A 12,500-nucleotide genomic window follows, 5' to 3' on the forward strand; every position below is an offset into this window, starting at 1 on the left:
AGAGGTGGCGAGGGGGCAGGGCGAGAAGAAGTGAGCGGAGCGGAGCTGACCATAACTAACCACCGCGGCTGAGTCAGGCCTTACCAAAGAGCCTCGCTGAAGCTGTCAAGTGTTGCTTTATCAGGCCACACGGTGCATTATACGCGCGGTCTCATTCAGACCTGTCGGATCACGTTGTGCCACGGACTAGCACGTTATGAGGATGTGTTCATGACAGGGTCATGCATGCCTAGCATGTGAGTCTGTCTGTCACACGCTATAAATACACACACGAGTGGGCCGACTGACGCCTCATGGGTTACCTGCTTCCGTGTTTATCTCTGTCCCCACCTAACTCAAAGCAGAGGTAATATCCATTACGGCGCGCCTCGGCCTCAAACACTGTGGGAAAAGCAAGAGGAAAAGTTTCGGTAACACTTTACTTGATGGGTGAGTTCATAACACATTCATAGCAGCTGTCATAAACTGCACATAAAGCATTCATGACTGTTTCATGAGACATGAGTCAACATTCATACCAAACCTTTTATGAATGTGGAAGACAGAATGATGACAAAATAAAAGTCCAATAATCAAAATAAAAGTCCAACAATCGCAAAGCAGCATTGCCGTTTTTCTCTCCAGCCTTTGTAAATATTTCATGAATATCTTATGTCACTTTACTGAATTTAACACTGGGAGGTAAACTAGCCTACATTCAGCTGACCCGTATTTTTGTAACCTGGAACGGTTGGACATTCCCAGTAGCAAAAGATGAGAAATCATCTGCAAAGGTATCATAAAACAAATACATTTTTATGAAACAAAAATTATTTGCTTGACCATTTTCAGTCTTTTTGGCACTGGAGTAGCCCATTGACTCAGATGTGACGTGATCAGGTAAGAGGTTTGGAACAAAAACGGCAATGCTGCTTTGCAATTGTTGGACTTTTATTTTGACACATTTTTGTCGTTCTGTCTTCCACATTCATGAAAGGTTTGGTATGAATGTTGAGTGATGTTTCATGAAACAGTCATGATTGCTTTATGTGCAGTTTATGACAGCTGCTATGAATGTGTTATGAACTCACCCATCAAGTAAAGTGTTACCAAAGTTTCTCACTCAAAGTGGATGAAATTCGCATGAGAGTGAGAGGCCAAACAAGGACATGTCCTGAGTTGATTAACTACTTTCTCTCTCTCTCTCTCTCTCTCTCTCACTCTCTCTCAGATATCAGATCAGCACTGATCCCAGTACAGCCGACGGCAGGGCCAGGTCATTATTATTTTCATTATTCTCATCATCGTTGTTATAAAGAGTCATTGCATTCTGGCGTGTCTGGCTGGAGAGCACCTCGGCCCGCGCTGCTCTTGCGTCGGAGGCCACAATCAGCTTTTAAAATGAGATGCATGCAATGTGCTGACCGCCAGCGCTTCATTTCGCCACGCGCTGACAGAGACGGATGAGACACAGCACCGCGAAGGCGCCCCGCGGTTCCCCACTCAGCTCCCAAAGAGAGAGAGAGAGAGAGAGAGAGAGATAGAGGGACAGAGAGAGAGAGAGAGAGGGAAGTAGTGAGTCAGAGGAACAGGGGAGAAAAAGAGAACACCTACCCTCATTGTCCTTCATAAGAGCGAGAGTGAGGGAGATCAAAGACTGAACAGAGAAAGAGAGAGAGAGAGCGAGAGAAACAAGAGAGAGAGTACATTAAGAGAAGAGTGAAGAAAAGGACATAGGAGAGCGAGGGCTCGTGAGGGAGCCCAGCACACACAGTCTGGGTGCACCAGAGGGCCATAGGGTCTGGTCCCTGAAGGACCTATGAGCAGGATAAAAGCTTAGCGGCCTACAAACTGCTACTAGCATTGGGTCCCTAAGCAAGGCCCCCTCCCGAACTGCAGAGGGACTCCAAGGGCTTTTGTCTTTGTCTCTTTGTCCTGCTCTCCCTCACGACGTGTCCCTCCTTCCCTCGTTCACAAGGCATTGCTGGAGGAGATCCTTAGTTGTCCTCAGTTGTCCTACCCTGGTTTAATAAAGGTTAAAGACAGCGTTTAGCTGAGTGAGAACTTTAGGCCTCGTTGAAGTTCAGACAACTTGAATTAGAGTCAGGTGGGGAGGGGGGGTCCTTAGAGCTTTCTCCATCTCTCTCTCTCTCTCTCTCTCTTGCTCTCTGTCTCTCTTAAAACCTTTCCTCCTTTCTTCTTCCTTGTCTTTTTTTCCTACTGTTTGGGGGGGCTGTTGCATGCTGATGGGCAGATGGATTTCAAAGTGAGTCAGGGAGGGTAGTGTTTTTATGTATAAGTAAGAAGGTTTTGTATGTGTAAGGAATTTTAATGGTGTACAGGTTTTATTTTTTGTACTGTCTTAAAGTAAAGTAAAGGCTTAAATAAAGGAGCGCTGAACCTCTCTCATTCTCTTTCTCTCTCTCTCTTTTCCCTTCTCTCTGTCCTAAGAGGCATGAGGCAGTAATTTTACTTCCCTCAGAGACATTTGAAAACAGGTGAATTTTCTTGCCTCCTCTCCTCTCCTATCCGCTCTACACAGTGGCGAGGGAAGTCCGCATTTTAATATTTATGGCCAGATATTCGCTGACGGGGTCCCTTTTTAGACACCTCACAAGCTCACAAATGGAACTTTTTTTCTATCCAAGGAGCCGGAGAAATATGTGCTGATTTCCACCCAAAACTGGGAAGGGGGGGCGTTGTTTGATAAAAGGTGCAAGACATAGCCTACACCGGCGAGCATGCGTTGCCACAAGCAAACTGTCAAGTCGTTTCACTTCAAAACAATCCCTTGAGTGTGTCTGCCAGAAGAGATGAACACAGGTTTCCTAGCGTTTGCTCGCTGTCCCCGCATTCTCGAGAACATCACTCTGCATTTACGACACGTTCCTCTGCTGGAATCCCGTGAGGGAAGAGAGGAAAATGTCTGAAAACCCGGAGCGAAAATGCTTGTCAGTGTGTATCATGAGGACAATGTTCCTTAATACACTGGCTTAATGCAAAAAGGCAAATCCCTGCCAGTGAATTCATGGAAGGGGGGCAGCCATTATTTCTGGGCACACACTGCACCTTCTAATCTTTCCACACTAACGCTTTCTGGCGGACTGTTATTTGACTGAAGTTATCATCTTATTTTGTGCCAGATTCAATAGCAGTGTCCAGTACTGTGTATCTATATTTGTGTGGGTGTGGGTGTGTGTGTGTGCGTGTGTGTGTGTGTAAGCACCTCTGTGTGTGTCATTGTCAGTCTATCTGTGTGCATTTATCCAATGGTCTGTAAAACACCCTCTTTTCCCTCTTTTTCTCCTCTCTCTGGTCTTGCTCTATTTATCTTTCTGAATGACTCCCTCCATGTCCAACACTCTCACCCCCTCCCTCCGCTCACCCTGTTTCCATCTCCCTCCCTCTCCCTCTTTCTCTATCCCTCCCTCTCCCTCTTTCTCTATCCCTCCATCCCTCTCTTCTTCTTCTCTTCTTTCTCTCTCTCCTTCTTTTTTTCCCTTCTCTCTCTCTCTCTCTCTAAGGGGCTTAATAGTGACTAAAGGTCTGAGATCTGCCCGGTGCCCGTGGCCGTTACCCATATTGCTTTGCAGCGAGATGGATGTGGGAAATCTCATTTGCCCGCTGCGGCTCGCCCTGCCTTCCCAGGATCCCCCGGTGCTTCGGTGTGGACGGATCATCAGTTACCCCCTGCCCCCCAGCAGAGAGGGTAGCACTCACCCCAGCATTCTACGCTACACACACTACGCTAGTCGTCAAAGTAGTGTGTGTGTGATTGTGTTTGTTACATGTGTGTGTCAATATAAGTGTGTATATCCATCTGTGTGTGTGTGTTTGTGACTGCGTCGTACATCTTTGATGCACGTTCGAGATTGTGTGCACGTCCTTGAATGTATATACAGCATGAGTGTTTATATGTGATGGTATATATATTTATATATATATATACAGTGTTATTTCAGTGCAGGCTTGTGAATGAATGTATAGGAGAGAATGTGTGTGTGCAAGGGTGTGTTTGAGTCTATATCAGTACCCTGCAGAGCACACATATTTGTCTCGGCGCTGGTCGCCATTGGGGCGTGTCGCTGTATTTGCAGCTCAGTCACGTGTCCCGTTTTTTTACCCCTTTCTCCTTTCCATGGGTTCTGGGCTGTGCTTATTGTCCAGGCTTTGTTCTCTGGGCAACTGGCATTCGGTCAGCCGTTTGTGCGGGCAGCCATCGGCCACTGGCCCCCTTCTCCCCTCCACAGGCTTAATGAATCTGGCAGGCGGCTGCCCTCCGAGGCTCCGCAACAACAGCCCAGCTCCTCTAATGAGACCTTATCACAAGTGGATATATCCTGGAAGTCGCCGCTAATACGCCATAGTGACCAGAGAGCGAGAGAAGAGGGATTGGGAATCGCTCACATCAAAGACAATCATTTCTTCGTTCGGAAAAAGGGGATCGGAACCACAGGAATCTCTGGTGGTGAATGTGGAGTTAAATAAAGCCACGAAAGCGAAAGTTCCAAAATGAGATGTTTAAAATTCAGCGAGCCAGTCAAGCACAAATACACAAGTATGCGCTGGTCAGATCCATGCAAATGGTCAGTCAGAAGAGCCAGCATACTGTAGGGCTGGTTTCGACTGCTCTGGGTGTAAAAGAATGCAGCACAAGGAAGTGTGAGTGTGTGTGTGTGTGTGTGTGTGTGTGTGTGTGTGTGTGTGTGAGTGTGTGTGTGTGTGTGTGTGTGTGTGTGTGTGTGTGTGTGTGTGTGTGTGTGTGTGTGTGTGTGTGAGTGTGTGTGTGTGTGTGTGAGTGTGTGTGTGAGTGTGTGTGTGTGTGTGTGTGAGTGTGTGTGTGTGTGTGTGTGTGTGTGTGTGTGTGTGTGTGTGAGTGTGTGTGTGTGTGTGTGTGTGTGTGTGTGTGTGTGTGTGTGTGTGTGTGTGTGTGAGTGTGTGTGTGTGTGTGTGTGTGTGTGTGTGTGTGTGTGTGTGTGTGTGTGTGTTTTGAGACTACACTATATATACAATAATATCCCTCATATTCTCTACACACCAGCCTTGGTGTTGTGTTCCTTCCTGAGCGGATTTGCCAATGCAATACTGTGGCTAGCAGCAGAACTCCAGAGCCAGAGAACAAGGAAGTAAACAGGGAAAGAATGAGAGAGTGAGAAAGGTAGGTAGGTAGTGAGGCAGGCAGAAAGTCAGAGCGACAGGAACAAAGCATGAAGAAAACAGACAGACACAGCGAGAGAGAGAGAGAAAGAGAGAGAGAGAGAGTATGAGAGCAGGGCGGTGGCTTGCCATGACTGGCCACTTGCTGGTCCGGCGAGCCGAGCCATGCCGCGCCGCATGCCGAGCCGGGCGGACAGCGCCAAGGATCAGACGGCCAGCTGTGCCGCTGTCTGTCACTGTTCCGGCCCGGCGGGAGAAACCTCAAATGGAGCCCTCCGTCAAAACATGTGCTGCCCACAACCGTCCACTAATCCCCCCTAAACGCCACTAAGTCACTTGTTATTGCCCCACTGTGAGGTGATATTAAAGGTCCTTATTTGCGTTACTATATCTGTGTTGCTCTTGGCTACGCCGACGGTCTAATTCCTGGTTTGTTTAATGTAGGTCAACATCTCATATTCCACATTTCTCATTTGAGAGTGTTTGTACTACACAGGATGGAGATTATGAAGTTGAACATGCTTTGCAGATTGCAGTAGTGTTTTTTTTTTTTTTTTAATGAAAGAGGCACACAAAAACATTTCCATAGGAAAAAATTTATTTATCAATATGCAATATCAGGGTCTCAAACTTGGCTTATGGGACTCCGATGAAGTTCCATAGTATCTTGTTATGAACGAATGTGGTAAAAGCTATGTATGTATAGGTATGAGTATGCATGGGTGTGTACGTATAGGGCAGTGTGTGTGCGTGTGTGTGTGCATTTGTGTGTGAGTGTCTGCATGTGTGTGTGTGTCTTAGTGAGAATGTAATAATTGATCATGGAGTAGTTTCTACAAAACACAAATGCACTGGGATCATGGCATACATGTACATCGAAAATAAAAATAATTATAATACTGAAATTTTAAAACAGAAATAAAAAATTTAGAAGAAGGATAATAAACGTGTTTTCACAGAGGCCGGGAGTGAGTGAAACTACCAGTGGCACGGCAAAGAGCGGGACACAGTGAACCAGAAAAAAACCTACAGATAGAGTGCGAGAGAGGGAGGGAGAGAGCGAAGGAGAGAGGAAGAGAGAGAGGGAGCGGAGGAGAAAAAAAGAGGGGTACCTGAAACACGAATCTCACTCTTCATCATTTCAAACATTACGTGTGTCAGCACTCTCAAAACACTTGTGCAAGCATTTACTTTGATGTGTGTGATGGGGGTATGTGTGTGTCTATACTTTACAAGTGTGGACTGGGTTAGATGAGCTATGGCTTAGGATAGCATTAGCATTCCAAGGCTAACTCCCCCTGCGGGTCTGTTTCCTCTCTGGGAGTCGAGTGACCTCAGTCAGACACAGGGTCTGCTGCCCCCCCCCAGCCTTTCTCATTAAACATGGGGACCTAGCTAATCTACGCAGGTCAAAAACGAGCCTTCACTTTTCCCCCACAGCCATTCTAGGAGTGTGCATGTGTGTGTTTGTTTGTGTGAGACTTTGCAACTGACTGTACAAACTGAGAGTGTGTGTGTTTGAGCGAAGGTGTGAGTATATGAGAGTGTGTGTGTATGAGCGTAGGTGTGAGTGTATGAAAGTGTGTGTGTATGAACGTAGGTCTGAGAGTGTATGAGAGACTGCTTGCTCAGCTCTTGTTTGAATTTTCCATTTTTTTAATGTTTTTGTTTATCCTTTGTTTTATTTTCTCAGAACCTTGGCGCCCCTCTCCTCTCACTATACGCACTGGTACTCTCATCAGACTCGGGGTTCTCCAGCCCTGTGCTGGGTCTGGGATTCTCCCATCGAGGCCCTCTCCCCACGCAGCACAGCACAGCTGGAACCATTCACGCCGGGGTCCGCAGCATTACCGTTAGCGGCGGGCTAGGAGGCTAATGCACTAATGGGGCCTGGATGAGTGTGCGTTGTGCGGCAGTCTCTCGGTAGTGGCAGACACACTGGTGCTTCGCTGCACTTCACCCACACAAAGAGAGGCCAACGCGGCAACGGTGCCGGGTGAGCTCAAATACTATACCCAGCCTCAGAGAAAATGGATTAAACGTGTGGCAAAGTGTGTGTTCTTCTTTCTCTTTTTTCCCTCCTCCTCTCGTTCGCTGAGTAAATCCCGACCTCTGTTTCTCTCCCCACACTCACACACACCCTTAGACACAACCTCTATCTTGACATGAGAGAATGAGAGAGAACAGAAATGAAGAAATGTCTATGTGAACTGAACCTCGTAATGTTTTTTTCCCTCTCCCTCATCTTACTCTCTTTCTAAAGTGTTCCATTGTGATAGCTGGCACTTCAGACCCCCATTCTACAGAATCTTTTTTTTTTTAAAGGAACCTAGTCTGTCCTATCAAAACCAAAACAAAAAAAAAAAAAAAAACTTTGACATATACAAAATGTCTTCTTAAAAAAAAGACACCTATTTACAAAATTTCTGCATTAAAAAACCTAATTATATTTTCATAAATGGGGCTCTAATAAATGTAACTTCTTTTAAATTTAACCTTTTTCACATACATTATTTACATTATTTCAGGCCTTGCCAACTATAACATCAGAACAACAAAGAGAGAAAACACCAACAAAACAACAATAACAGAAAAAAAAGAAAATGCCAGAAGCAACTGAGGTGTCTCACAAATGTGTGTGTGTGACCTCTTAGGTTAATGTGCAGAGGGGCTGTATCTGTATCCTATGCTGTTCATAAACAGGGTCATTAACTAACTGTGGGGCACACACACACACACACACACACACACACACACACACACACACACATACACACAAACACACACACACACACACACACACACACACACACACACACACACACACACACACACACACACACACACAGACAAGCACACACACACACACACACACACACACACACACACACACACACACACACACAGACACAGACACACACACACACACACACACACACACACACACACACACACACACAGACACAGACACACACACACACACACAAACACACACACACACACACGGTGTACACCGCTAAAAATCCTGTTTGCAGTCACGTAGAAAAATAATTTTACAGGTGTACTGTACATGCACACATACGCAAACAGCTGACTGCCAGAGGCAATAATAGTTATAGCTGTCAGTGTTCTGTTCTTTTTAATGCCAGAACACTTCTGAAATGTGAACACATTGGGTCTGGGAGCGCTGCAGCTGGGCCCGTCGACTGTTTCAACTGTTTCCGACAGGATTAAGAACCTAAATACTATAGATGACAAAAGCTGATGGGGAGATTATTATGTAGCAGAAGAAAGACAATGGGGGCCCGGTAACTTCGAATGTGCCTGTAAGCTCTACAATTGCACTGCGGTAGGATTCTGTGTAAGTATATGTAAGTGAGCGGGGATAACAATGTTATTTGAACATTCAAAAAAAGGAAAATAAAAACGTCGTATAAATAGTTGACAAGCACAACCGACAGTTTTCCAGATGTGATCATATATCATAGAATACAGTATAAATTGCACAGATAGTCTACAATATGTGACACTACAGAGGAGATAATGTGTAGAGACGCTTTTAAAAACCAGCACCTGGAAGTACAAAACATCTGTTGTTGGTTTAACCATCGTGTGATTGAGCATTTAAGGAGTAACATTTTTCTAAATCCCTAAACATTAAAATAAAAATAACATGGTAACAAACAAACAAAAAAAAAAAGAATGAAACATTTGCACTTGCTGGTGCTTATTTCGCCACGTGCGTAAAACACCGGAATTTTCCACAATCTACCCTGACGCCCTGACCAGACAGCTAAAGCGCTTTTTTCTTTTTTTTTTCTTCTTCTTCGCGTTCCTATTCAAAGTGTCTTTTAATGGTGTGGCTGTTCACATACAAATGTAATAACTTAGTCTAAAACAATCACCCACATCAGAGAGGGGAGCCAGAGTACCTTAAAGACAAACACTCCAGGAGCTCGCTCCCATCTCACATGAAACAAGGTGTCTGACTGGGGTGGGCCACCGCGACAGCCTACACAGAGGTGGGTGATGGCCCTTTATCTGAAATGAGACCACACGTCGAAGTGGTGAAAGAGGACATTGGAGAGAGAGAGAGAGAGAGATAAGTGAGTGTGCTGAACTGATGTCATGTCTTCTCTTTTAAGCCCAGAGACGCCAACCAGAACAAACGCTTTGTGTGTTCGTGTGTATGTTAGTGCGAAAGTGTGTGGGTGTGTGTGTGTTCCTCTGCATAACACCAGATGGCCCGGCGGATGGAAGGATGGGTGCAAAACAAAAGTGCAAGTGAAGAGAAGTTCATTGGAGGATAACAGCAAGAAGAGGAGAGAGAAACTGGTGTGTGTGTGTGTGTGTGTGTGTGCATGTGTGTGTGTGTGTGTGAGTGTGTGCATGTGTGTGTGTGTGTGCATGTGTGTGTGTGTGTGTGTGTGTGTGTGTGTGAGTGTGCATGTGTGTGTGTGTGTGTGAGTGTGTGCATGTGTGTGTGTGTGTGCATGTGTGTGTGTGTGTGTGTGTGTGTGTGTGTGTGTTGGAGAAGCGAGGGTGGGTGTGTGGGGGGAGGGCACTTAAGAAGAGGATGAAGCACGTGTTTATAATAAAACAAAACCCCCACGGAGAGAAAAAGAAGCACAATTACTAGCGTCTGATAAAAGCCTTTTGTTTGATAACAAATGAGTTATTTATACTAAAGAAAGGATGTGTGCTTTTAGCCTCTCATTTCAGCGTGTGACTCGTGAGCCTTTGAAAGTGCCCCAGGTAAACAGTCATTAGCAACAGAAATTATTCAGACGCCATTGCCTATGCTCATTACCTCCCCTCATATGCTTTCATATTCCCTCTATCTCTCTCTCATTTATATTCTCTCTATCTCTCTCTCGTTTATATTCTCTCTATCTCTCTCTCGTTGGCTCACTCTGTCTGTACGCTTGCTATGCTGTGCTGTGGATGCCTTGGTGTCTCTCCCGTTCTCTATTGCTTTTTCTGTCTTTCTTTCTCGCTTGCCCTTTTTTCTGTCTTTTGTTCATTTTTTCCAGTCCTCGGGAAGCTGCAGCAGAGGGTGGTGGTGGTGGTGGTGGTGGTGGGGTGGTGGGGTGGTGGTGGGGTGGTGGTGGGGTGGGGGGGGGCTAGAGGAAGAAGCTGGCTCCCACTTTTTCCACACGCATCCCTCTCTCCTGAAACTCGTTTATTTTATGGAGATGGACAGAACATATGTTGGATTTTTTCCTCCTACAGCAAACCCCCCCCCCCACCCGACCCCATCCAACCCCTTCCCCGTCCGACAAATGCTTAAAAAAAAAGGACGTCCAGTCCCCCTCAAAGCCTGTCCACCAACGGCCCTTTTCTTTTCTTTTGACCAGGGCCCTGTCCTCACACTGTCCTCCTCCGGTCATACACGGAGTGTGAGAGGAGTGGACGGGCGGAATCTGTCCACTCCTTCATCCCCCACCTCCATCACGCTCATGAGCGTGTCAGTAAGAGGAGGTCAGAGGTCACTGCACCCTAGATAGCATCTAAATTGCTTCCACACGTTTGATTCTGCTCCGACAAATTTGATCTTGTTATTCTTGCTCACCGTGGGGAAAAAGCCGAGGCTAATTTAGGACACACACACACACACACACACACACACGCACACACATGCCTTCATGTGCGCACACACACTCTCCCTCTCTGTTTATCGTCAGACCTTTTCACTCGTCATGATCTTTCAGCACTAATATAATGTGACCTGTTTGTCTTTCATTAACTCTCACTTTCTCCCGCATGCTCTCTCTCTCTCTCTCTCTCACTCACACACACACACACACACACACACACACACACACACACACACACAAACTCCCTGTAATTCTCTCTCTCTCTGTTCTTCCATGTCAGAGTGCATACCTTCCTAAGCATGTGAGAACAGGAACGGTTGAGTGGGGGGACAAGGGTGTGTTCATGTGCAGGTATGCAGGCTTGGCTTGATAAAAAAGCGTTACTGGCTAATGATATACTACCACAAGGGCAGCGTAGAACAAGGAATCCGAACGACATCGCCACAAACTGCTCCAAATGGAGTGCAGTGTAGAGAGGAAACAGCACAGGACCATAAGACACTGGTGAGGAAGAGTGAGGAGGTGAAAAGAGTGACTAGGTGAGCGAATAAAAAAATAACCCACAATAAACAACAACAAATAAACAACCACAAAAGAGCAGGGAGCATTTCTAGAACGTGTCCGTCTGGGAGACAAGTTCTGTGGGTGGTGGTGGGATTGGGTGGGTGGCTGGGTGGGGGGGGCACGTGTGTGTTTACGTCATCAAAAAACTATGCCCTCGTTGAGAGTCTCTGGTGGGGAAAAAAAATATTCTTTTTTCGTTTTCTTCTTTGTGGAGAAGTCTGTGTGTGAACAAAGGTTTTCCCCCAGTCACATGGGCTTTCAACATCCCCTGAAGCATTAGGTGTTAGCAGCAAGGGCTAACACGCACACTCACACACATACTGATCCACGGCGAGAGCCAGAGAGAGAGAGGGACAGAGAAAACGAGAGAGGAAGAAAGAGAGAGTGTATAAGTGAGTGAGAGAGTGAGTGAGAGAGAGAGAGAGAGGACTGGTCAGCTCCTTTTTCAATGTCCACAGAGAAGAGGTCGGGAACAGGTGTGAGAGCGTCCATTTTGGAGAGGAGACAGGATGTGGTTGGAGCCAGAGGCCAGAGGGGAAGCGAGTGCTGGCTTACACCCGAATCTCACACTCTTTCCCTTTTCTTCCTCTCCCACGTCTTCCTCCTCTTCCTCCGCAGCTTAAGTCCGTGTTTTGCCCTCTCTTCCTCCTGACGGCGCCGCTGGCCCGTCCACTCCTGGACATGAAACAAGTCTTTCATCGCACATCACACAGACTAGGTAGTAAGGGGGAAAAAAGTACAGGAACGGGTCAGGATTAGGGAACTCTCCTCTCCTCTTCTCTCTCTCTCTTTTTTCCATAGAGCTGTCCCGTATTGAAGTCAGTCCATTTCCTTGCTTCCACTCACTCTCTCCTCCTTTTTCCCACTCTCCCTCTCTCCTTCACCCCTCTCTCTTTTCTCTCACTCTCTCGCTCTTTCACTCTTTCTCTCTGCTCTTTCTCTCTCTCTCTCTCTCTCTCAGACTTTGTAGTAGATGTTAGCCGGGCTCTGCGGCGGCATCTCCTGCACGATGTAGACGGGGTGACCGTAGTCGCCGCTCACTTTCTCGTAGTGTGGGCAGTAGTTGTTCTCGGTCGTCCGCAGCGGGATGATGATGTCGCTGGGCTCCGAGCCGGCGCCGCCCGCCCCCTTGGGCGTGGCCAGCGTGCTGAGCGAGAGCGCGGTCCCGCGCGGCTGCGTGTGCTTGCGGCTGCGCTTGCGCAG

At 46.8% G+C, this 12,500-nt stretch overlaps 1 protein-coding gene across 2 annotated transcripts in view; it reads right to left on the reverse strand.

The window, feature by feature from the left end:
- Nucleotides 1–10,404: 10,404 nt before the first annotated feature.
- Nucleotides 10,405–12,500, reverse strand: part of efnb1 (ephrin-B1) — a 72,925-nt gene continuing 70,829 nt past the window's right edge. For both annotated transcript variants that reach the window (XM_048237696.1, XM_048237695.1), the window contains exon 5: nucleotides 10,405–12,500. This exon is cut by the window's right edge. In XM_048237696.1, coding sequence (XP_048093653.1) covers nucleotides 12,255–12,500 — 246 coding nt within the window. In that variant the 3' untranslated portion in view covers nucleotides 10,405–12,254.

The sequence above is a fragment of the Alosa alosa genome, chromosome 2, assembly GCF_017589495.1.
Source record: "Alosa alosa isolate M-15738 ecotype Scorff River chromosome 2, AALO_Geno_1.1, whole genome shotgun sequence".
Taxonomy (NCBI): domain Eukaryota; kingdom Metazoa; phylum Chordata; class Actinopteri; order Clupeiformes; family Clupeidae; genus Alosa; species Alosa alosa.